The sequence below is a fragment of the Chelonia mydas genome, chromosome 3, assembly GCF_015237465.2.
Source record: "Chelonia mydas isolate rCheMyd1 chromosome 3, rCheMyd1.pri.v2, whole genome shotgun sequence".
Taxonomy (NCBI): domain Eukaryota; kingdom Metazoa; phylum Chordata; order Testudines; family Cheloniidae; genus Chelonia; species Chelonia mydas.
The window spans coordinates 134,422,202-134,449,120 of record NC_057851.1 but is presented as its reverse complement, the minus strand read 5'-3'; the positions used below and the strand labels follow the sequence as shown (position 1 = coordinate 134,449,120).

The 26,919-nt window shown below is 44.1% G+C and overlaps 1 protein-coding gene across 1 annotated transcript in view; it reads right to left on the bottom strand.

The window, feature by feature from the left end:
- WDR64 (WD repeat domain 64) overlaps positions 1 to 26,692 on the bottom strand; it is a 133,322-nt gene extending 106,630 nt beyond the window's left edge. The window contains exons 1-5 of the mRNA XM_043543330.1: positions 26,539 to 26,692; positions 24,362 to 24,492; positions 10,438 to 10,540; positions 9,753 to 9,856; positions 3,619 to 3,648 (exon numbers count right to left, since the gene is read on the bottom strand). Coding sequence (XP_043399265.1) covers positions 3,619 to 3,648; positions 9,753 to 9,856; positions 10,438 to 10,540; positions 24,362 to 24,492; positions 26,539 to 26,692 — 522 coding nt within the window. The remainder of the gene's footprint in view (positions 1 to 3,618; positions 3,649 to 9,752; positions 9,857 to 10,437; positions 10,541 to 24,361; positions 24,493 to 26,538) is intronic.
- Between the last annotated feature and the right edge of the window lie 227 nt (positions 26,693 to 26,919).

The window sequence follows — 26,919 nt, the reverse complement described above, 5'->3', positions numbered from 1 at the left end:
CAGTACTAAGTCAAATGCCATACACAAGTTAAGATATATTACATCGATGTAGTTATCATCAGAGAATGAAATCAGGTTTGTTTGTCCATAAAACCATAAAGCAAAACAGGAAAGGATCTACTGACAACTCATGTTCTTCTTAACAATCTGGTATTTGGAAAAGTTCAGATTGTACAAGTATTCCAGGAGACTTGGCTTTTATTCCTGGATCGGTCACACAATTGCTGTGTTATATTGGTCAAACTCACACCCTTCCTGTGCCTTGACTTTCCTGTCTTTTAAATGGGACCATTCCTTTCCAATCATGGTTTCATGAATCTCAGTTTTTTAAAATGCTATGAGAATTTAGACTGGAAGGAGCATAAGGTGTTATTCTGCAATACAGTGGCAAGAGCACTGCTGCTGAGAATTATCTATCAGCAGATGGAGAGTTCAGAGAAATTTTCTCACTTAACTTGGCATCCAGCCTCACTTCATTTTCATAAAAGATACAGATTGATGGATGATCTAAAAGTGGCATCACAGCCCAGATTAAATCTGATGAAAATGTCTTAATTTCAGACAGAGAAGAACGGATTGTTAATTCTACCATGCTATTTCTGAAGATCTTGGACCAGAAATATAAGTCCTGCAAGGCAAAGATGTCCAGCTATACAGAAATTAATCAGGAGATACGGAAACACATTATTCACAGCTCTTCATTCTAACACTAATTTAGCTGCTGGGGCTATGACCTCAACTCATGTAGTTTAACACAGCACTCCTAAAGTTATTGGAGATGCATAGATTTATATCAGCTGAGGATCTGTCCCTGGAATCTTACTAAGAGTTCAGATACAGACTACTGAAACGAAAATTACAATTTTAGTATACACTCTTTATTTTTTAAAACATATATTTGGTTCCCAAGTAGTTCCAGAATGGCTAACTTTATAACAGCATATATTTGAGCTAGCTGGAAAATAGAGTTTCTGTCCCATGAAAAAATATCAGGATTTTGAAATTTTCTTTCATCCTGATTCAGGACGAAAAGTCAAAATCTTGAAGTCTTTTGCCGAATGAACTATTTAGCAACAGTTCATTCTGGACATATCAAAACACTGGTTTCAACATTATTGAAAATAACTCAATTTGACCTTTTTTTAACACAGAACAGGAAGTCCAATAGTGGCCATTTTGATTTCAATTTGCAGTGCGTCAGTCAGTCAGGAGAAGGGCAAGAGGAGGGCTAGTTGAGTAGTGAGGGTAGGACTGTCTGACATACAGACACAAATAAATAAAAACTTCTTGTCCCTAGGACGGGAGATGAGGGCAGTCAGTGACCAATAGCTAATCCCAGAGATCCTAGATTAGGGCTAATCTACACTACAAAGACATTGCTATCATAGCTATACTGACAAAGGCTCCTAGTGGGGACAACGCTTACACAGGTTAAACCACCTCCCCAAGTGGCATAAACTCTACTGGCAAAAGGAATCTTAGGGTTAACACTACGGCCAGGTCTACACGACAAAGTAACTCATTTTCACTGCAAAATTCCCAATGGATTCTTTGATTATATTCTCCAACCAGCAGGCAATAAAATCATCCTAAAGGTTTCCAAAATATTGAAAGTTCATTTATGTTTGTTCAGGAAAATCAGGGTCACTACTAAAAAAAACGCCAAACCCACAAAAAACCCAAACAAGCAATGAAAACAACAACAACAAAGAAGCTGTGCCATGGTGCAGCAGTATTCCCTTTCCTAAACAATATTTCCCAGAATTGTTACATTTAAAAAGAGTCAAAGAACACCTTCCTCCTGTGGGACCTTCCTTCAAATCACATTTACATTCACAGGATGAATCCTTCAGTAAAGCCCTGGGGACTACAGAAATTTGAGGTCCATGTCAGACAAGCATAGGATTTATGCAAGGCATTTAACCCCTGTTTGGTTGTGACACCTTAATAGTAGATTGTGGGTTAGCACAGCCAGACATCGGGTGCGATTTCCACTTCATTGACATGCATGTCACAACTGTTTTAACCACTTCTGACAACATCTATAAAAACCACAGAATTTTATAGGGGATCTGATACAAGGATATTAACACAGAGAACTATGAAGTTAGGAAGGTGCCAATGCTCAAACAGTAACAGAGAACGCAAACCATAGCTGGTTTCCATATCCTGACCAAAATAATACACACCTACTTGTGCATGGTAGGGTGTTTCTGCTATCTCATCACAGTCATGTGTATCTATTTTAAAATACATCCCTGCAGTGACTACAAAGGTCAAATTAGTCCTTGCAACATCAGTTATAAGTTTAGGTGGGTGGTAGTTGGAGAAGTTGGGTGGGTGGCCTAAAATATCTTTATTTCCTCTTAAGCAACACCCGCTTTGGTGGATCCATCAGTACAATTGCCCTGGCCCTGAGGGACAGGATATCTTCATTGATTGCAGCAAGGGGTCACATCAGCTGTTAGGATTGATGACAGACTTTGGTCCTCAAATCCTCTGAGGTAATGTGCTTTCCTAAGATCTGCAGTGCTATGTGATATATGCCATCATGTGCCAGCAATGCCCCTCTGCCATGTACATTGGCCAAACCGGACAGTCTCTACGCAAAAGAATAAATGGACACAAATCTGACATCAGGAATCATAACGTTCAAAAACCGGTAGGAGAACACTTCAACCCCTCTGGCCACTCAGGAAAAGACTTCAGGGTGGCAATTTTGCAACAGAAAAGCTTTAAAATCAGACTCCAACAAGAAACTGCTGAGCTTGAATTAATACACAAACTAGCTACCATTAACTTGGGTTTGAATAGAGACTGGGAGTGGCTGGGTCATTACACATATTGAATCTATTTCCCCATGTTAAGTATCCTCACACCTTCTTGTCAACTGTCTAAATGAGCCATTTTGATTATCACTACAAAAGTTTTTTTCTCCTGCTGATAATAGCTCATCTTAATTAGCCTCTTACCGTTTGTATGGCAACTTCCACCTTCTCTGTATATATATATACTTACTATACTTACTATATGTTCCATTCTATGCATCCGATGAAGTGGGCTGTAGCCCATGAAAGCTCATGCTCTAATAAATGTGTTAGTCTGTAAGGTGCCACAAGTACTCCTGTTCTTTATTCTCAGGGTAAAATTTAGCCTTCGGAGTGTATTCATGTATGTCAGTCAATCAACCATACGATCCAATTAGGAATCTGTAGAATTGTATTTCACTACTCAGCATGCCACTTTTTCTTACTAAACTTGTAGTGTCAACTGAATCTCACCTCTTACCCTGCAGCTCCAGGAAAGATGCTGGAAAGATATACATGTGGGTGGGTGGGTGAGTGGATGGGTGGGAGGGAAGAGGCATTTGGTGGAAGAAGTACTTATCTGAAGCATCCTTCCACCCAGGGAAACAGATACCCAAACTTCTCTGTAATTGAGAGGAAAGAATTGAACCAGAATATCCTGACATACAGCAGTATGCACAATGATGCAGGAGACTCAAGGAGAAAAGGAGTCTTAGAATAATGTTTACTTTCTAATTATTTCACTTCATTAACTGTTGATTTGTAATTGATTTTCTATCTAATTAGAAGGGGAGAAAAAACCCAAACTTACTGCAATGTTTGTACTTGTCAGAGCCCTCATCTGAAAACAAAACAGAAACAGAAAAAGATCATCAGTAGATGGCAGTGGAATTAAAAATCTGAGCACAGTCAGCTCAACAATCACCACAGGCAGAGAGTTAGTCACTGTGCTTTTTCTAGGATCTGGAACCAAATGGAATAACAAACCATGTCTCATAGACCAGAAGGGACCTTCATGATCATTTAGTCCAGGGGTGGGCAAACTTTTTGGCCTGAGGGCCACATTGGGTTTCCAAAATTGTATGGAGGGCCGGTTAGGGGAGGCTGTGCCTCCCCAAACAGCCAGGCATGACCCAGCCCCTGCTGCCTATCTGACCCCCCACCTGCTTCTCTCCCCCTGATGCCCCCCCCCCAGGACTCCTGCCCCATCCAACCCCCACCTCCATTCCCTGTCCCCTGACTGCCCCTGGACCCCACGCCCCTGACTGCCCCCCACCACCCCATCCAACCCCACCTCTCATTCCTGACTGCCCCCCCAGGACACCTGCCCCATCCAACCACCCCTTCTCCCTGACCGCTCCTGGAACCCCTGCCCCTGACTGCCCCCCATCACCCCATCCAACCCCACCTCTACTTTCTGACTGCCCCCCAGGGACCCCTGCCCCCATTCAGCCCCCTGTTCCCTACCCTCTGACCACCTTGACCCCTGTCCACCCCCCCCGAACTCCCCTACCCTCTATCCAACCCCCCCTGTTCCCTGCCCCCTTACCGCGCTGCCTGGAGCACCGGTGGCTGGCGGTGCTACAGCCGCGCTGCCCAGAGCACCGGGACAGGCAGCTGCACCAGCCGGCTGGAGCCAGCCACGCCAGCACGCAGCACAGAGCACTGGGTCAGGCCGGGCTCTGCAGCCCCACCGCCCAGAGTATTGCGCAGGCGGCGCAGTGAGCAGAGGCTGCGGGGGAGGGGGAACAGCAGGGGAGGGTCTGGGGGCTAGCGGCCCGGGCCAGAAGTTCAGGGGCAAGGCAGGAGGGTCCCGTTGGCCGGATGTGGCCCGCAGGCCATAGTTTGCCCACCTCTGATTTAGTCTGACCTCCTGCACATCTCAGGCCACAGAACTTCACCCACCCGCTCCTGTAATAGGCCCACACCTCCTGTGTGAGTTAGGGAAGTCCTCAAACCTTGATTTAAAGACTTCAGGTTACAGAGAATCCACAAAGTGCAATTGTTTTCTCTTCATCTGAATGGGGGAGACTTGGTGTTAGGACTAGTGGGTTCAATTGTTCAGCCTGCCAGTGACTTAGAGCAACAAAGAGAGAGATGCAGTATCTGTAAAATGGGAATCAATAACTGCCATCTGTCTGCACTTTGAGATCCTTGAGGGAAAGAGAGAAGTGCAATATGTCCATTTTTATAATGGCGTTCATGGTAAGTCTTGTTCTGATGCAAGTCTGCTGCAGCCGGATTCCCAAGAAGATCAGTTAGTTTATTTCTTTATACATGGAACTATTCAGCTTGCAAGAGTGAGAATCCTGAACGAACCTTTTCTCTCCTGCAACCCCACAGGCAGGCAGCCCCGCCTCCTACCAGGATCTCACCATCATCTGTTTGCCACTGGTTTCTCTCAGATGTGCCACTTCAATCATACATAGAAAATCTAGGATCAAATTCTGCCTTTGGAGGTGCAAGTAGGGAATACTCTTTAGCTGCAGTGGGAGACTGAGCAGGAAGCTGCCTTTTCAAGTCTTCCCTAAAACAAACTCCACATGCTCTGTAGAGTTAACAATCCACTGGCTTCCTGAGGTTTGGCTTTATTGACAAAGAAATTAAAACAGATTTCACCACCAGGATTCTGCCCAGGCGTGGCTGCTCCTACTGCTTCTCATCAGACCACACCCCAGATCCTCCCTCTCTAGAAAGCCCCTCCCTTATAACTGATGAGATGGGTAATGAGATATCGGCCAATGCGATCAACATTTGCTGTCAAACTAGAGTGCTTCAGGCAAATGCTGCCAGCCTGTGAGAGCCAAATACATCTTAGAAAGAAGGGTAGAATTTTGCCCTCAAAGATGAATTTACTGGTTTAGAAATTAATAATTAATTTTCCTTTGCCTCTACTTTAAACTTTAATAGCTGCAGACATAAGGGAGGGTGTGCGGGATTTACATTTGTCGCACTCAGTCTAGAAAAGCCTCTATGCTGTATTTATGTTGGAAGATAATTACATCTGAACAATTTACACAGCACACTTAGATGATGGAAGTGTGTCACTTGATAAGTTAAGTGATGATGCTGAAAGCCATCCAATCTGAATCAATCATTCTGAGAGTTGTGTAATGTAAATGACACATGCAGCTGTCAAAGCAATAATTTGCTGGAAATCATTTATTTTCCACTCTTTTATTAGTGTAGAATGAGGCAGACAGATATGCTGTGGGGTGACTAGAATCCTCTTCACTATTTCTATTTTCATTTGTAAAACAATTTTTTTCTTCCTTGCCATTTCCACCTCCCCTGGCTTCCAATTATTCTCAATTCCAGCCCCCTGTGTCCCAAAATCTCTACATGAGGAGAACACACTTTTTGAAGGAATACACCTGGAAGGCCATACAATTGCTTAGTCAAATTTGACTCCCGAATGTTACTTTGTGTAAGGTTAGTGGTGCCAGGAGAACACTAAATCAAACTATATGTTGCTTGTGAACACCAGTGTTTTGACTTTGATGGAGGCATGTTGGATTTACACCAGTATAGAGTGCAGAATTTGTCCTCAAGTCTATTATACCAGGAAGAATGTTTCTGCTTAGATGGGCACCCAAAAGTGTCATGATAAAGATCCAGAAATTCACTACTCACATCAGACCAAGCATTGCCCATGGATTCATGGACATGGCTGCCACTGACTCAAGTGGGAAATATGTGCATCCTAAACCCAGAACCCTGTTCAAGTATCTAATCAAGTACAATCAGAACCTTAAAATAAATAAAACCTGAGTCTATTCATGAAGGCAGTGCTCATGAAGTGACAACCCAAAAGACAAATGACCTCTATATGCACATTGCAAGACCCATAAGTTTAGCTACAAGGCAAGCTTCCTCACATCATATGATCCTGCCAATATGCTACGGAGCTGACCTGGAGGAAACACCACTAAAGATGAGACACTAGGGTCCATTCCTTTTGAATCTTGATCTCTGGACCAAGGCTGCTGAAAAAGGTGCTAACACTGTTTTGGCTTTGATGTGGGCTCTTCTGCTAGTAACTGGAATCAGACCAACTGATTCACAGCTAGAGACAAATTCTGCTGTCACTTGGGGTCTGTCTACACTGCAGTTGGAAGTCTGATTGCAGCACACGCAGACATACCGGAGCTAGCTTTGATCTAGCTAGCGTGCATACGGATAGCATGCAGTGAAGCCATGGCAGCATGAGCTCCAATGCAGCCTAGCCATGTGAGTAAGTACTCAGGGTCTCAAGTGGGCTTGTATAGCATACGCTGAAGCCCGTGCTGTTGTGGTTTCACAGCTATTGGTACTCTCACTAGCCAGATTAAAGCTAGTGTGTGTCTGTCTACATGGGCTGCAATCACATCTTTGACAGCAGGGTAGACATATACTGGTACTGGTATAAACCCAGAGCTATTCCAATGAAGCCAATGGTATTACACCTGGTTAAATCCACAGTAAGTGAAATCAGAGTGTGACCCACTTGGTAATGCTTTCATCATTTTCCAAGCAGCATGCCCAGTTATACCAGCATGACTCAAAATCTCCATGCACAGCTTCAAAGACCAAGATGTAAAATCATTTAAACTCTGGAAATGAAATAGAGACACTGATGTCAAAGTGACGTCAATGGAAACTTGGAGGAGGCAGCAGCGCAGAACTATCTAAATAGCACAGGGAAAAATTTATTTTTTATTGCTGTGCTGGGCGGAATTCTTTTGCCTTGGTTTGTAAGAGGGATAATGTTCCTGAAGACAGAGGCCTGGGCTTTCGGATAAATTATTTCAGTAGTTACCAAATGCCTCAATTTTGCTTTGGCATTTAATTACCCATATGAATCTTTGGTTGCCTCGTTCACTCTTTCCATGAGCATTATGTCCTAATTAGTTGAAACACCTGGACTGTGTTATTGTTGCTTTAAAACCTAACTGCATTTTTACAATATTGTGATAGACTGGCTGCGCTCCGATCACAGAAATGACAATCTGCACAGATGTGTGATATATGTTCCCTGCATTTTATAGCCTGGCTAGAGTAGATTTCTTTAACCATTCATAGAATATCTTAGACTCCTTGACAAATGTTGCTTTAATAATATCTGGAGTCTGAACTGCTATTAAACTGGTTACTGGAGAGTACTAAATGAGCACACTGTTCTAACCCTTCAAGATTCATAGGCCTTTTAGATCAGAAATTCCTCAAAAGGTGGAAATTCCACGCTGACACAACTCCATTAACTTGAGAAGAGCTGTGTCTTTTTACAGTAGGGCTGAATTTGGCCCCACACCTTTAAAATGTCAAATAGTGCACATCTGGGAGAATTTCACAATAGACCCTCCAAAACCACATAAACCCTGTGTTACCTGTGCTTGGGGGTGAGGAGGTGATGCAACTGCATCAGGTGCCCTCAGACATTGCAGAAGTGGGCTCCCCATTGCTCTGAAGAAAGGACTGCTTATATCAATGCACACACACGGAACGCCTCCATAAGAGAGTAAGGAGGGGCTGCATCTGTTCTTGTAGCCCACAGTCTAGAGAACCGACTTTGGAGCCGCTGTGACACAGGCCTGTGGCCTCCCAGCAGGTCCTTGTGGAGTTCTGAACAAAGCCCATTTATCTGAGTTTCTGCATGTGAGTTCACCTCCGATGAGCGACTCTTCGAACATGCAGTCAACAGGTTACTTCCACAAAAGCATTTAGACATCAGTATAAGTTAAGTTGCTCAGTGATAGAAATATGCTGTGACAGCTACATCTTTTCTGGTTTAGTACACAACAGAGGCATAATTTCATGATGATAATAGAAAAAGTGCTTAGAAGGAAAGCCAGTCAGTGGCAGATATGGGATCATAGGACCCCCTGATGCCTGAGTGAATTTTTGGAGGACTTGAGGACCCAGCTAGTCCAATATCCTGTCTCAGATGGCAGCCAATAGAAGATACTTCAGAAGTTAAAAGAAATCTGTAATGGGGGTGAGTAGACTGTGCCCAATACCCCTGTGTCAGAGCAGGTGAGCCCAGTCTAGTCAGTTAAAAGGTCTGGGCTACCCCTGGACCAATAAAGGGCTGCTAGAGGCCAGGCAGCAGGCAGTGCTTGAGACAGACTGTGCCTAGGGAAGAGAAGCCATGGTGGAGAGAAGCTAACCCCGTGGGGAGTCCCTAGAGCAAAGAGCCAGGTGCTCAAGGAGACAGCTTGGGGGCTACTATTCCAGGAAGGGGGCCAAGCTGACGAGAGCTGGGGAGCTGTCAGGAGCAGGGCACTAGAGACCCCGAGGAGAGGTGACCCTGAAGCCTGAGAGCAAAGAGCAAGGTAAAAGACTGCTTTCTCTTCATTTCACTCGTGTGTGGCAGCACACGGGTGACAGTTGTAAGGTGGGGTAGAAGCCCTGCACTGTCACATAACCCCAGAGCAGACACTTACGGAATTGCCAATGCATAGGAAAAGTTTCAAGAGGCTGGTAAATGCCCTGAAGCACAAGGATTTAGTTCCTGCAAGCGTGCCTTTAAACTTATTAAACGTGGATATTCTCAAATAATCATATAAGTGTCCAACCCTTTTTTTGACTCCTTGCTCTCACTTATATATGTAGCAATGAGTTCTACAGCTAATTGTGCTTTTTATAAAAGTAAAAAAATAAAAAAAACAAACTCCAAAAAAGCCACCTGAGTTTTTAGAAAAAGCTCGACAGTTCCTGAGGAACGATCTTTTGAAATTTTAAGTGTCTGCACTTTCAGACAACTGTTGCAAGCTTGAAAGCAGGCAAGATTCACTAAAAATAAATCCAGTGACTATTTCCCTCAGTACTTAAAATTGTAGCAAAATTTACCTGGTTAAAAAGACATGTAGCTTTTACATATAAGCGTGCACTTCTGTTTCATACTTCTTCAGTTCATAATATACGAAACAATGGGATAAAGAAAAATCTAGCATGAATCAGAATTACCTGACTGTTAAAAATGGTTAACGTTCCCTTCTGAGATGCTGTTATCATGAAATCCAACTGTGGCACCTTTGCTATACACTTAATCACATCTCGTCTCTTGACACCTGCCAGTGAAATAACATTTTTCTTTATTTCACAGGTATAAAAAGCTAGGGAGACTAGGCAAAATACATAACTAGGAACAAGGTGCTAAGAGCACTTCCCTCGCTCCCATATGTAAAGGGACGGAGTTCAGAGATGTAATGGATGAGAATGCAGACTATTCAATACTGGCTTTAAATAATCATACTGAACTTTCAAATATTAATATCTTGAGGATGGGACTGGTTCCATACAGCAAGCTGCAGAGGAATGTGGGGATGGGTGGGAGGAGCAGAAGAGGTTTGTTAAGAAGTAGTTTGGGTCAGGTGATCTAGTCATTTAAAAATAAGAAGAAAAGAAGAAAACAGGAAGAATTTAAGAAAACGGGCGAATAGGCAAGGTCTGTGTGCTCAATGTATTGAGAAATATTCAGGTACAAACAGGACAGTGATGAGGGCCTACGATTAAAAAAAGAGGGTAAATTATGAACATGGTAAGAACAAGAAGTGTGCATAACAAACAAACAGCCACGTGACCTCATAATTGTATCCTCAAAAAAGTGTGCACTAGAGTAGATTTTGGAATTAATATTAAAAGATGGCACCTGCTTTTGTAATTCGCTGTCTTCGGGACACCAGGAAAACCATGTTTTCTTCATCTAGCTGGGAAGCAAGGGCATCACCTTCTACTATAAAGTAGCCAAAGATCTAAGGAAAATCCACAAGAAAAAAATTCTAAAAAACATGAATATATGCATAAAGATAAACATTCACCTGACTCTGCTCAGTATTATTTAACATCTTTTCTATAAATAATCACCTATCTATACAATTATATATATATATATATATTTAATCACCTACTGTTATTCCTCTTCCCCTGACCACTGTCTACTTGTTTGTTCTTAGATTCTGTGTTCTTCTGAAGTGTTTGGAAAACACCGAGCACTTAGTGAGTGCTACTGCAAATAGTAATTCTATTAAAATGCAAAAAAACTATTTATGTAGCACTCTAGTTCATGTTTTACATGCAAAAGTCTTAAATTTTTTGCATTTCCACACTTCTGCACTTCCTGGTACAGGATAGGATTGGAAGAAATACTGAAACAATAGAAATATATTACTTAGTATCCTCATGAGAAAAGCTGAACATTTGAACGTCTGGAGTTGTACCACACACCGTTTTGAAGCCTTGAGGTTTTCCCCCATACAATTTTATGTGGAAAACAAGGGCATGGGAGAATAGGGAAGACCTTGAAACAAGGTTGTTTTATACATTACACAGAGGTGTGTTGCAAGGTGGGTTCCCTGCTTTGGTGGTCTGTGCAGTACTCTCCCGAAACAGAAACAAAAGGTCTACTCCCTCTCCATTCCAGGGTGGGAAAAGGTTCCAAAATGGAAAGCCCTCCATGCTCTGGGTCCAAAAGCAGAGCAGCTGTCTCCTCATGAAGTGACTCCCATCTCACTGTGCTGCAAAACTTTTCACTCTTTTCCTCCTCTCTTCATTATGCATGTCACCGGAACCTGGTTAAGAAGACCCAGCTGCCTCTGTTACTCAGCCACCTAATCCCTTCCTGTGTGCTTTGAAAAAAAATCTCTAAATCTGACAGGAAAAAAATGGGATTGGAAGTCTTGACTCTACCTTAGCAGCTACATGGGCTCCCGGGATCCAAATAGGTCATATACCCCGTCAAAGTCTCTTCATTTACTTTTCTCTCACTAGTTCTAAAAATAGTGTGTTAGGGTGCTAGTCAAATATTCGCACATTTGTCTCACCTAGTCATTTTCTCTTTTATTACATCTATTATCCATCCTGACAATTCCAATTTATGCCCTTTAGTGCCATGTACAGAACATTCTGCATAGTTTTGCAGGCAGCTTTAGTGCTCTCATCTTTCATGCCATTGCTGTGACCTCAGTCATTCACACTCTTAATGATACTGCAATCAACTGTCAATCACAACCCTTTACATTCTTCCTTCTGATCCCTCTTACTGCTGCTCTGCAGTTGTCTCTCCTTGTAACTACACATGAATTAGAGTTCCTCTTACCTGTACAGTTTTCTTAAGTGACACTTGGCAGTCACACCCTATTGTTTCCTTTTGCAATGTCACAGCATCGCCATCTTCCTTTGGTCTCTGAAGTAAATCAACCTTAGCATAGCCAATAATTCTTATATAAACCGATGATGCTAAAATATGGCAAATGGTTGATTCTTGCCACTTTTAAAAATTGATTAAATCCCTTGATTATTTCTAGTACTAGCACACAACCTCTTCAGGAAACACTGAAAGATTTGTTTCAGGCTGAAGAGCTATAATTGAATGTGTCGATTGTTATTTAATATTTACATGGCAGTAGCTCCCAGAGGCCCCAGTCCAGACTGGGGCCCCTTTTAGGTATGGCTACACTGCAGTCCGAGGTCAGATTACAGCACAAGTAGACATACCCACAAGTAGCTTTACCCATGCTAGCATGGTTACATTTATTAGCGTATATGCAGCAGCACCGTCCGTACAAACACACTGGGGACAGTGATTACATACTCACATTTCTAGCCCTCACTGAAGCCCATGCCACTGTGTCTTCACTGACATATTTATTCACTGCCATATTGCTAACATGGGTATGTCTACCTATGGTGCAGTCACATTTAGGATTGCAGTGTAGATGTACCCTTTGTGGTAAGATGTCATCCAAACACACACAAAGACCCAGTGCTCACCCCGAAGTGCATGCAAGCAAAATACAAAGAGTGCAAGAAGAGAAAAAAATTCATACATACAACTAGTGTACACATTCACAACTGTTCTTCTGCCTCTCAACCTGACGGAGAGTGGGGGAGTCAAAGACAGAATCTCGGATTGTAGGCCTGAGTGACATGGAGGGAGACGAGGTTGTCAGTGACTGAGAAAGAAGGAGTTGGGAGGGAAGGTGCTCTGTTTTGGCCAGGCAAAATTGAAGCTGATGGCAGTGCAACCAGGAGGGGATGTCAGAGACAGGTCAGAAGTGCAGACAAAGGCTGGAGAGTCATTGATAGTAGAGACTGGGTGAACATGTGAGATCACTGCTGAGAGAGAGGGTACAAAGAATGGTGGTCCCTCTGACTCTGGATGGCAGCAGAGGGCCATCCGGATTTCACTGAGGGACAGAAACTGCAGTGTGAAAGAGACCAAGCAGCTATAGAAGGAAAAGGGGAAAGCTGGGGATGAACATGAGGCTTGAAGGGGAGAGTCCGAACGGAAGGAGGGATGACTGTGAAAGGTGGACAGAGTGGAGACAGAACAGGAGTCCGGTTTGTGAAAGGTCACAGAGAAAGCTCGTGGTAGAACTAGGAGAAGAGCCCAAGAGTACTGGTTTCCAGTCCCCTGCTCGAATCACTAGAGAGCACTGCCACTCTCCAGAATTGCCTGTCTTGCAGCCACCACTAAACTGTTGATATCAACCAAAAATAAAACAAACTCCTCCTGTGCCTAATATCTTGGAATGGTGTCAAACCCATTTGACTTTATTAGAGCCATATCTAACCAGCTTAACTCGACCTACACATGTTTATGATTTGGTCCTATCATTTTATGCACAGTTATGAGAGAACAAAAATGGCTGTGGATTCCTTTGGCCACGTTGGGTCCGATACTGGTTTGGCCCAATTTAGCTAAGAATGAGTTACAGTGGACCTAAATGACTCATGCCTCGCCATATTGGGGGGGGGCACAATCTAAAGGGAAGGACACATGAGTGCCCCAAGTCTCCTTTGCCCAGCGATGCCCATCACCCTACGCCAAGCCTGGGGCTGCCACGCTCACCCAGCCCCGCCAGTGTTACCTGAGCGGGGAGGTGCAGGGGGCTCTGTCCTTCTCCCACAGTGCCTCCCTCACCAGGATGTTCATCTGCTCTCCCTGGCAGCCGGGTCCTGGAGGGGAGCAGGACGCAGCTGTTTCTCATGTGGCTGAAGCTGGCCGCTCCCGGTCACTGCTCTGTGCAACGTAGCAGTTGCCCGAAAGCCTTGCTCTAGTGGTGGTGGCAGGCCACCCCTGTGCCCAGGGCCAGATGCTGGGGACAGGAGCCCAGCAAGCCGGAAATGTGCCAGGCGGGAGAGGGGATTCCGGCTCACTCTTCCCCGTCCCTGACAGCTGGGCCAGGGTGGAGGGTGGCCCGCTGCTCCTGCCGCTGCCCCAGCCAGGTTCCCTCGCAGGCAGCTGCTGTGCTGCACAAAGCAGTCACCCTGAGCGACCCGTGTGAGAAGTGGCTGGTCCTGCCTCCTCTGCTCCCTGCCCGGGCTCAGCTGCCAGGGACAGGGGCCTAGCATGTAGGGGGGCAGGGAGCAGGTGCAGTGGGAGAAGGACAGAACCCCCCTCCCTCTTCTCCCCCCCCCGGGCAGGGCAAGTAGAAACCGGGGGGGGGGGGGAGCACTGAAGCCCGCATGCCCCCCCCCCACGCATCGCCTATGATGGTGGACGTAATGTTGGTTGGGCTCAGACAATAAACTGAAGGTCATTAGGACTGGAGGGGACCTTGAGAGGTCGTCTAGTCCAGTCCCCTGCACTCATGGCAGGATTAAGTATTATCTAGGTCATCCCTGACAGGTGTTTGTCCAACCTGCTCTTCCAAATCTCCGCAACTCCCCTAGGCAATTTATTCCAGGGCTTAACCACCCTGACAGGAAGTTTTTCCTAATGTCCAACCTAAACCGCTCTTGCTGCAATTTAAGCCCATTGCTTCTTGTCCTTTCCTCAGAGGTTAAGGAAAACAATTTTTCTCCCTCCTCATTGTAACAACCTTTTACGTACTTGAAAACTGTCATCATGTCCGTCCCCTCCCCTCCACCCCCAGTCTTCTCTTTTCCAGACTAAACAAACCCAATTTTTTTAATCTTCCCTCATAGGTCATGTTTTCTAGATCTTTAATCATTTTTGTTGCTCTTCTCTGGACTTTCTCCAGTTTGTCCATATCTTTCCTGAAATGTGACACCCAGAATTGGACACATTACTCCAGTTGAGGCCTAATCAGCGTGAAGTAGAGCGGAAAAAATACTTCCCGTGTTTTGCTTACAAGACTACTGCTAATACATCCCAGATTGATGTTTGGTTTTTTTGCAACAGTTGCTACACTGTTGACTCATATTTAGCTTGTGGCCCACTATGATCGCCCGATCGCTTTGTGCAGTACTCCTTCCTAGGTATCAGAGTAGCAGCTGTGTTAGTCTGTATTTGCAAAAAGAAAAGGAGTACTTGTGGCACCTTAGAGACTAACCAATTTATTTGAGCATAAGCTTTCGTGAGCTACAGCTCACTTCATCGGATGCATCCTAGGTAGTCATTTCCCATTTTGCATGTGTGCAACTGATTGTTCCTTCCTAAGTGGAGTACTTTGCATTTGTCCTTATTGAATTTCATCCTATTTCCTTCAGACTATTTCTCCAGTTTGTCCAGATCATTATGAATTTTAATCCTATCCTCCAAAGCACCTGCAATCCCTCCCAGCTGGTATCATCTGCAAACTCTATAAGTGTACTCTCTGTGCCATTCTCTAAATCATTGATGAAAATATTGAACAGAACTGGACCCAGAATGAATCCTTGCGGGACCCCACTCAATATGTCCTTCCATCTTGACTGTGAATCACTGATAACTACTCTCTGGGAATGGTTTTCCAACCAGTTATGCACCCACCTGATCGTAGTTCCATCTAGGTTGTATTTCCCCAGTTTGTTTATGAGAAGGTCATGCAAGACAGTATCAAAAGCCTTACTAAAGTCAAGATAGACCACATCTACTGCTTCCCCCCCCCCCCCTCCCCGCCCATGCACAAGGCTTGTTACCCTGTGAAAGAAAGCTATTAGGTTGGTTTGGCTCGATTTGTTCAAATCCAACAAATCCATGCTGACTGTTACTTATCACCTTATTATCTTTATCTAGGTGTTTGCAAATTGATTGCTTAATTATTTGGTCCATTGTCTTTCTGGGTACTGAAGTTAAGCTGATTGGTCTGTAGTTCTCCAGGTTGTCCTTGTAGTGGGGTGGTCACCCCGCTCTGGCCCTGAAGGGGTTAAAACAGCCCAGGGAGAGGGCTGCCTGGGGAGCTAATAGTAAAAGCAGTCCTGGAGAGGGCTGCGGCTGGGGGAAGAGCAGTGAGAACAGCTGCGGGAAGCTGATTGAGTAGCTGACCACACTGAGGGGGAAAACAATGCTTGCCCTGTTTTAGTATAAGTAAAATCTGGACAATTTCAGGACTCTGCAGGTGATCGTATTTCAGTTTTCAGGTCTTGCTTCCATTTCCATTTATTACCCAGTCTCCACATGATACATTTCCTAGATTTATGTGCTGTCATTTATAAAGTCGTTCAAGGTGTACAGATAGCTTCTAATTCCCATTATCAGCAGATTTCACACTAACGAAAAACCCTGCAACTTTTCTTTGCAGTGTCATATTTCAAAGAATGCTGGTTATGGCTAAACGTAGATGAAATAACTTCAATAGAACTTTCTTTTCTTTAATTCCTTCTATTTCTAGTCATCACATTGTGACACTCTGTACCTCGGGGGAACACCCCGCACCTCCACGTTCATCCTGGTAAAATGATTGTGTGGTATCCAATGCCAAGTTTGTCATGTCAGGTGTCTTCGGAAGGCCCGTGATGCACTGAGCATTGTTGTCATAGTGATGTCATAGTAATTGTTGTTACAGTAATGTTATAGGTTATAATTTCATGTATATAGTTATGAGGCTGAAAATGTGTCTTCATGGCTTAAAATAAACCCAGGCAAAAACTCTCCAAGAGCAGAGAGGCAGTTCACACCTCATCAGGCATGTATGGGATAAACCTAGCCCAGCCCCACAGGAACGAAGGACGCTGGCCTAGGCAGCAACAAAAGGATCTGTTGGACTCTCAAGTGAGTCACCCCCCTTCCTTTGATCAGTTTGGGACTGCGATGGGGTAATGCTTACCTGACTCTAAAGGGGAGGGGGCCAAAGCCAAGAGGGAAGAAAGGACATGATAAAAGGGAGAGACATTTACCATACTCTTTCTCTCTCTTCCACCTACATCTACAGACACCACACCAAGCGACTGATGCGCTGATCAAAGGAGAGAGCCTGGCTGAAGAGCAACCAGCCAACCTGTGGTAGGAAGCATCTAAGTTTGTAAGGGCATTCTAATGTTAGAATCAGCCTAGAATGTGTTTTGCTTTTATTTCATTTGACCAAATCTGACTTGTTATGCTTTGATTTATAATAACTTAGATTTATTAACTACAGAGATAAATTTTATTTGTTTATTCTATCTGAAGCAGTGCATTTGGTTTGAAATATGTCAGAGACTCCCCTTGGGATAACAAGCCTGGTGCATATCTATTTCTTTGTTAAACTGACAAACTCATTTAAGCTTGCAGCAGGCATAACTGGACACTCCAAGATGGAGGTTCCTAGGGTTGTGCGGATATTGGCTAGTGTCATTCGGTTGCACAATCCAAGGAGCAGCTTACATGCCAGAGGCTGTGCGTGAACAGCCCAGGAGTGGGGGTTCTCACAGAAGAGCAGGGTAAGGCTGGCTCCCAGAGTCAAGGATTGGAGTGACCTAGCAGATCACCAGTCCAGTTAACACCAGAGGGAAATGTCTCACACATAATTAAGCATTTCCACTTTCATAATGAATTGCTGGGGTGACTTTCTAACTATTCTGTATTATTAGTCATTACATACATTTCTTGCAAGGAAAAATAAACATTCTTTTGAAGAGTGGAGACATTTTAAAATCTCAGATTTCCCTCCCACAGTATCCTGTATAATCTGTGACCTCCATTTCCAAGAGCTGTCTATGAAGTGAGATGTTAATTCAATTTTACATTACACTATTTTCCTCCATATTAATAGGCATCTTATGCACCCTAGGTACAAATATAAAAGTCACCAGCTCATGTGCTCTCCAATTGATAGTTTTTAATGAATCTCTGCTCCAACACAATAAATTCAAATGCTGGCATTTACTACTATGTTCCTGAAGAATGCTTATAGGTCTGGGACTTTCAGACAGCATTTGTGCTGGTGGCACACTAATTGGGTAGCATAGATGTTTAAAATCCTCATCCAGCAAGGGTTTTTGTATTCCTGTTGCTAAAGCAGCCAGAGGTCCAGGTGTCCTTTAAGAGTTTCCCAGATCAGGTAAACAGTTGGAAACTGCACAAAACAAGCAATCACAACAAAACGCATCCTCCCCTCTACCCCAGGTTGTAGCTGGCGGGGAAAAAACATCAAAACTGCTTCCAAGTTTGTCTCATTCTCATGTTGCTTTGGTAACCCTAAGAATTTGTAATAAACTAGCAAGTATTATGTATACTATTGCCCTTTACTGGGATGGAATCAGAACTGCTCAGCTGTATTAGAGACCTTCTGCTGCCAAAAGACTATAGAGATTCTCCTCCACCTGTGCTTTCTGGAGCAGGAAGTTCCAAGTGCTATTCCACACTGCCACCAGCAAAGACATAACTGGGGAGTAACTCACCACAAGTTACTGAGCTCAATACAGAGGTAGCTAGATGAAATTTAACAGCCTGAGTTATACAGGAGGCCAAGTTACATGAGGCAATGGTCCCTTCTGGCCTTAAACTGTATGAATCTATGTCATGCCACCAGGCTGCTGCCTCTTGTTAATGGTCATTTACAGATGCTAACCAGTCCTTTCCACTCCTTTGATACTTCTCAGTGGTGAGAAGAGAGTCCTCCAGCCAGCTTCAACCTGGTTTCTTTCCCAAGCACTTACAACTAAAACTTGTTGAAAAATGCTTATTTTTTGCAGAAAAATAAAATGTTTCTTTTTTTTGTTATTATTTTTCATTTTTTCCCCAATCACAGCCAAAACAAATGTTGATTTTCAAAAACAAAAACAAAACAAAGAAACAAAACACAAGAAAATTTTGACCAAAATCATTTTGGTTGAAAAACCATTTTGTTTTTTTAAAAACATATTTTGACAGACTTCAACCAGATCTACTAAAAATGCTAGCTGGAGAGTCTATTCCTTTTTGGGGGCCGGGGAGGATTTATTCCACTGTACATGCCCTTCATAAATCCAAACTTCCATATCAATGCATAAGAACATAAGAATGGCCATAGTGGGTCAGACCAAAGGTCCATCCAGCCCAGTATCCTATCTACTGACAGTGGCCAGTGCCAGGTGCCCCAGAGGGAGTGAACCTAACAGGTAATAGTCAAGTGATCTCTCTCCTGTCATCCAATCTCCACCCTCTGACAAACAGAGGCTAGGGACACCGTTCCTTACCCATCCTGGCTAATAGCCATTAATGGACTTAACCTCCATTTTCTTTCTCCAGCTGACCATGGCCTTGGGTATAAGTTGCCTCTTCATGTTTCCTAGACTGACTGAATTGTATAGAAGATGTTCTGGTTCAGGAGAAACTTCTCAAAGCTATTTTTGTTCTGTTTAGATGAGCCTGCCCACCCCCCACCCCCCCCGCCCGCCCAGTTTTGGAGGCTGGAATGAATGAGGTTTGATTCCTCAAGGAATCAATTCTGAAGCACTTAGAGGAGAGGAAAGTGATTAGGAACAGTCAGCATGGATTCACCAAGGGCAAGTCATGCCTGACTAATCTAATTGCCTTCTCTGACGAGATAACTGACCCTGTGGATGAGGGGAAAGCAGTGAACGTGTTATTCCTTGACTTTAGCAAAGCTTTTGGTACGGTCTCCCACAGTATTTTTGCCAGCAAGTTAAAGAAGTATGGGCTGGATGAATGGACTATAAGGTGGATAGAAAGCTGACTAGGTCGTCGGGCTCAACGGGTAGTGATCAATGGCTCCATGTCTAGTTGGCAGCCGGTATCAAGTGGAGTGCCCCAAAGGTCGGTCCTGGGGCCGGTTTTGTTCAATATCTTCATTAATGATCTGGAGGATGGCGTGGACTGCACCCTCCTCAAGTTTGCAGATGACACTAAACTGGGAGGAGTGGTAGATACGCTGAAGGGTAGGGATAGGATACAGAGGGACTTAGAGGCAAATTAGAGGATTGGGCCAAAAGAAATCTGATGAGGTTCACCAAAGACAAGTGCAGAGTCCTGCACTTAGGACAGAAGAATCCCATGCACTGCTACAGACTAGGGACCGAGCAGCTAGGCAGCAGTTCTGCAGAAAAGGACCTAGGGTTTACAGTGGACAAGAAGCTGGATATGAGCCAACAGTGTGCCCTTGTTACCAAGAAGGCTAATGGCATTTTGGGCTGTATAAATAGGGGCATTGCCAGCAGACTGAGGGATGTGATCGTTCCCCTCTATTCGACATTGGTGAGGCCTCATCTGGAGTACTGTGTCCAGTTTTGGGCCCCACACTACAAGAAGGATGTGGAAAAATTGGAAAGCATCCAGCGGAAGGCAACAAAAATGATTAGGGGACTGGAACACATGACTTATGAGGGGAGGCTGAGGGAACTGGGATTGTTTAGTCTGCAGAAGAGAAAAATTAGGGGGGATTTGATAGGTGCTTTCAACTACCTGAAAGGGGGTTCCAAAGAGGATGGGTCTAGACTGTTCTCAGTGGTAGCAGATGACAGAACAAGGAGTAATGGTCTCAAGTTGCAGTGGGGGAGGTTTAGGTTGGATATTAGGAAAAACTTTTTCACTAGGAAGGTGGTGAAGCACTGGAATGCGTTACCTAGGGAGGTGGTGGAATCTCCTTCCTTAGAGGTTTTTAAGGTCAGGGTTGACAAAGCCCTGGCTGGGATGATTTAGTTGGGGATTGGTCCTGCTTTGAGCAGGGGGTTGGACTGGATGACCTCCTGAGGTCCCTTTCAACCCTAATATTCTATGTTTCTGTGATTGCTCCGGACATTGTTAACACCTCAGTTAACAAAATAACCCCTTCGTGCATCTGCTCCCCAGAGCACCCAGGAATCCTCTGTTCTGCATCAAGTTTTAAGATGTACAACTCTCAAGGAGGAAATGTTAAATGCTGTTCCAGTGTGGGCTAAAAAGGCCTCACCAAACCAAATGCACAACCTCATCCAGCAGGACTGGTCTTTTTTACCAACTGAAGCATGGTTGGCTGATGAATAGCAGCCTTCATTAACATTCCTATGTTCTTTTGTTTCTTTTGGTCCCTTTGCATCCACCTTTTAATAACAGTGGTGAGTACATTAACAACTGCTATCCCCTCTTGTGCACAGCACAGGGACGGCTCTAGGCACCAGCTTGTGGTGGCACAGTTCTAGGGGCAGCATTCCAGTGCCAGACATGCTGCCCCTAGAAATGTGCCCCCGCCACCCCAGCTCATCTCCGCTCCACCTCCGCCTGCTCCCCTGAGTGCACCGCCACCACTCTGCTTCTCCCCCCGCCCTCCCAGGCTTGCCTCACGCGAAACACCTGTTTGGCGCGGCAAGCCTGCGAGGGAGGGAGGAGAGGCGGCACGATCGGGGGAGGCAGCGGTGGTGGAGCGGAGGTGAGCTGGGGCGGGGAGCAGTTCCTCTACCCCCACCGTTACTTCCTGCTCTCCGTTCCCGCCTTCGCTCACCTCCACTCCACCTGCTCCCCTGAAAGCGCTGCCTCTCCCTCGCCTGAGATGCGGGGGGAGACGCAGAGCAGTGGCGTGTTCAGGGGAGCAGGCGGAGGGGAGGTGAGCTAGGGCGGGGGGTTGGGGAGGAAGAAGCAGGAAGTAATGGGGGGGGAAATGCGGCACACCCGGGGGAGGAGGAGGGGCCGGGCATTTGGGGAAGGGGTTGGGAAGGGGCGGAGTTGGGGCGGAGCCGGGGGCGGGGGGGGGGTATGAAAAAAAAGTGGGGGTGGCCAAAATTTTTTTTGCTTGGGGCAGCAAAAATCCTAGAGCCGGCCCTGGCACAATGTGCCAAAAAATTGTACATCAAACCATTTTTTTTCTCAGTGCTGTTGTAAAGGGAAGTAATGAAGATGCTCTGAGTAATTTAAAATCTTTTCCCTAATGTACGTGGGTAATGTTGGTTGTCATTTTGTCATTTTCATTTTCCCTGTACTCTTTTACAACAGCCTTAACCCAATTATTGGCTGAATTACACTCTCGGGCAAAATTCACCCCTCCCAGGAACGTATTCTGACTAAGTGGCGATCAAGCTAAGGTTTGGGAGGATGGGGAAGCTGGAATTCACTCTTCTCCCCAGCACAACCCCTCCTACACTGCCACTATATCAGCTCTGGGGCCTGAATAGCCATTCCTACCCTTCCACAGTCCCTGTGCAAGGCTCGCTTTTCTTAAACCATGGATTTAGTACATCCTCCCCAGTCTGCTGCCACCTGGTCCTCTCCATGCTGCTCTGTTTAGGATAGGTGTGAAGCCTGCCTCAGCAGTATACAGGAGGTGCGGAGGCCCATTTGTTTAGTCACTGTGCCTGCACCCCCACCCCCCATGCAAAGGGGTACTACAAGATTGAAGTGATGCAGAGGTTCTTGCAGGGACTAGAATTTGGCTACTCCTACAGTGTAGCTGGTATATTTCTTAACACCACTGGCTATTTCAAGAACCCGTTTCTTGTGCACCATGTACTTGTAACACTGAAAATGCCCATTGTCTTCTTTTCTATTGCTAGCAGAGTTTCAAAGGAAAACTGGAGAGAGACGGTTAGCAACAGCTTCTCCTTTCAAGTCTCATCTTAAAAGAGGAGGCAAGAAGGAAGAAATGTAAGGGGAGGACATGCAGGGAGAAAAGTTTTATGTTTACTTTTCACTCGGCGAATGCTGTAACAAAAAGGTTGGTCACGATTTAAAGACCTAGCGGATAAAAAGGCCCTGTCAATTCAAGTACATTGACTGGAAGTTAACTACATGATGTTTGGAAGCCTCTTCAGCCAACCATATCACAGCTTTCATCCAAGCCCTACAGATAATGTGAAGCATTTTTTTTTTTTGGTCTTGACACACACTGTTGATCTGAGAATAATTTGTTAGTAGAGTGATATCATAAAGAACAAAATCACAAGCAAAAATATTTAAGTCGGGGACTTGATAGAATCACTCTAGGATGGAAGCTCTTTTACCAGACTGTCAGGACCAAACGCGTTGCCACTGCGGTGGTGCTAGAAAATTATATGAAGATGTTCTGTATGGATTATCAAAGGCTAAGAGCTGGGTAGCTCAGAGATCACTAAACATCATTTGATGTTCCAGAGTAACTAAGAAGTCTGCCTGTTGAATTTATAACATGGTTTAGGTAGTAACACTGTCCCTCTGGGCCACAAGGGCAGTCAAATAAGTCTGCGCCCATATAGCCAATGCTGACAGTGCAATCCTAGGAAAGGCACTATTAGGTATTATCAGGTCCCTAGTGCCCAGCTCTGGTAGTTGTCCAAGTGGAATATTAAAATCTTATGGCCATAGGATATCATGCGTACAGTTGGCATAGGTTGGCTACAGCATACAGCTAGACATCCTACACAGAATGGCTGCTTGTAAAGCTATTTTCCATGAATATTTTTATTTAGAATCATATACTTCTTTGGTACAGGCTCAGTAATAACCATGGCAATTCAATGATTAAGCACCTTTCAGTTAAAATGCCACCACTTCTCTAACCCTTTCCATTTACTAATTAAAGAGCCAAATTTGTCCCTGCTGTAAGAGTTAATGAATCCTCATGACACACCCACAAGGCAGCCAGTCCTTTACAGGAAGTATCTGAGCACCTACATGCTCATTCAGGTACCTAAATGTGAGAGTTTGGGTCCAACTTGCATTTTCATACAGAAGTACAACTCCCATGGAAGCTAGATTTTTCCTGAGAGCAGAGCCAGGCCTTATATGTTAATTTTTGCACCTAGGAGCATGGTATTTGTTGGTTAAATTCTACCCTGAACAATGATTATTGTACCCCTAACACACAGCACCAAAAGGGTCACATCTTTCAAGGCACTAACCCCTCCCAATCAATGGGAGCTAGCAGGTCAGTATCTTGCAGCAGATGCTCAGCATTTTGGAAGTTTTGACCCTGATATATTTAATAACTCCCCAACTGAGAGCAGATTTTAGAGAGGAAAAAGTCCAAGGGATACATTTAGCTCCCCTCTCCTGCAATGTGTATGCTCTCATTGGAGACGTGTGTGCATCCAAAGGCAAAATTTGTCCCTATTATTGTTGGCTGTACATGTATTTTTAACCGTTCACCACCAAACTAAAATATATATGCTTCCTCTTTCTTTCTCAGCTTGTCAAAATTGTATTTATTATTGTTTTGTTAACATCTTGGCTAAAGGCTCATATTATTACAAACAAGATGCCCTAAGCCAGTCCTTCACATTTGCCTCTCACTGAGTCTCTAACCAACCAGAACAATAGTTTTAGCTAATTTTCCATCTAGACTCAAAGCCAGATCCTTTTTTAAAGACGTGTTTTGGCCTGTAGCAGATGAAAGATTTATAGAAGCAGTAATAAATGACATGGAAATGTCACTTTGATTATGTGCATTCTCCATGAATCCATTCTCATTCCATGGTATCAATGACTACATACTTGCGTAAATTAACCTGGCATTTCACTATTTCAGATTATATATAAACCTTACCTCACACCATTCTATCCTTCCATCAGGGTTGTTGCTAATCTTCCTGAAAAAGGTCTTAACATCTTGATCCTTCACTTCTGGACCAAAGAGGGTTTGTACTGTCTCATAGAATGTATCATAATCTATTTCATCTGTATTGGAATAAGAATAACAAAACAAAAAAATCCATCAGAGTTGAACACTAGCAAATTGTTTCTTCTCATATTTTCTTCTTTGATAAGGTGACTGGCCCAGTGGATTGGGGTCGGGAGGAGGGGAGCAGTAGATGAGATAGATCTTGATTTGAGAAAGACTTTTGACACAGTCCCACATGACATTCTCATAAGCAAAATAGGGAAATATGGTCTGAGGTAAATACTATAAGATGGGTGCACAACTCCTTGAAAGACCATACTCAAAAGGTTCAATGTCTAACTGGGAGGGTCTACCTAGTGGGGTCCTGCAGGAGTCAGTCCTGGGTCCATTACTAGCCAATATTTTCATTAATGATTTGGAATAATGGAGTAGAGAGTATGCTTATAAAATTTGCAGATGACACCAAGCTGGGAGGGATTGTAAGCACTTTGGAGACAGGATTAGAATTCAAAACTACCTTGACAAATTGGAGAATTGGTCTGAATTCAACAAGATGGAATTCAATAAAGACAAGCACAAAATATTAAATTTAGAAAGGAAAAATTAAATGAACAACTACAAACTGGGGAATAACTGGCTAAGTAATAGTACTGCTGAAAAGTATCTGGGGGTTATAGTGGATCACAAATTGAAGATAAGCCAACAATGTAATGCAGTTGTGAAAAGGCTAATATCATTCTCAGGTGTATTCACAACAATGTTTTGTATAAGACACAGGAGGCAATTTCCCAGCTTTACTCAGCACTGGTGAGCAGGCCTACGCTGGAGTACTGGATCCAATTCTGGGCGCCATACCTTAGGAAAGATGTGGACAAATTGGAGAGCGTTGAGAAGAGAGCAACAAAAATGATAAAAGGTTTAGAAAACCAGACCTCTGAGGAAAGTTTAAAAAAAAAGGGGGGCTTGTTCAATCTCGAGGAAAGAAGACTGAGGAAAAGGGGGGACCTGATAACACTTTTTAAATATACTAGGGACTGTTATAAAGAGGATGGTGATGAATTGTTCTCCTTGTCCACTGAAAGTAGGACAAGAAGAAATAGGTGTAATTTGCAGAAAAGGAGATTTAGGTTACATATTATGAAAAGCTTTCTAACTATAAGGGTAGTTAAGCTCTGGAATAGGCTTCCACGGGAGGTTGTGGCATCTCCATCATTGGAGGTTTTAAGAACAGGTTAGATCAACACCTGTCAGGGATTGTCTGGGTTTACTTGGGCCTGCCTCAGTACAGGGTTCTGGACTAGATCACCTCTTGAGGTCCATTCCATCCCTACATTTCTATGATACTACATTTGGTTCCTGGCTTGATTTCGCCTTCAGCATCATTAATGTTTAAGTTCTCAGTCTTCTTGTTGAATTCATTCTAGCATCCCTGCCAAAAAAATTTCAGCCTTCTTAATTTCCAGAAATCTCATGGGTTGACAAGTAATTTACAAACAAACAGTGCAGCCTAGAAAACCGGCGGGATGGGAAGGAAAATGGCGTGGAAACTTTCCACTCCCAATTCTGGCTTCCTCTGAGAGGTGTTAAGACAGCATTCTGCTAACCTGCCCCCCAGAGATATCCTGAGGTCAGAGAGAGCTCTGTGATAAAACTGACTTTTTTGTGCACGTAAAGCTGCTGGCCTGCAGTGATAACAACCCACATGAGGTTGAGTTACTTATGATAATATAAATTGATTGACTTGGACAATTAATTGGTTCATGTGTTTGATTCATTCAAAAACACAGATCACTACGTAAAGATTAATCAAGTACTATTATGAGGAATCACCATGTGGGGATGCTGCCAGGCAGAATACATTTTTGTGGGTAAATGGCTCAGCAACAGAATCTGGCTAGAATAAGACTGCTGTAGGTTTTAGCTTATCAGGGAAAATATTTTCTTAGCACAATCTGCATATTTCCCTTTAAAGGAGGGAAGGCGAGCCATAGCCTGTATGACAGTTTGGGGTCTTCTGTAGAATCCTGGGCCATCCCACCTAGCTACCCAGCCTCCACTCCAAAATTACACAGTCGCTCAATCAGAAAGACAATGCCTCTTACCCTGATCTTTAATGTACATCCCTAATCTTTCCTCCCTCTTCTGGGCGACTGTTTTTCCAATCAGTGTCTGAAACTGCTTCAAGGCGTAGTTGAATTTTGCCACATCAGAAAGAGTACTGAGTTTTTCTTTTTCTGAATCCCGCCTGTCAGACATCTTCAATTGATGGCGTGGAGGGGAGGCATGCAGGAAGGACAGCTTGGAGAATCCTCCTTCTCACGGCGCCCCCCCAATCCTTGTTTTGGGTCCTGAAATCTTAAACTTTCACGGAAGAGTGTGTGAGGTTCAGCTGCATGACCCTAATTCTGGGTGTCACTTAATTGAGTGAGTGATGATTGGCTTGATAAGCACTTCCTGCTGGCAAGCCTACCAGCAACTCCTGA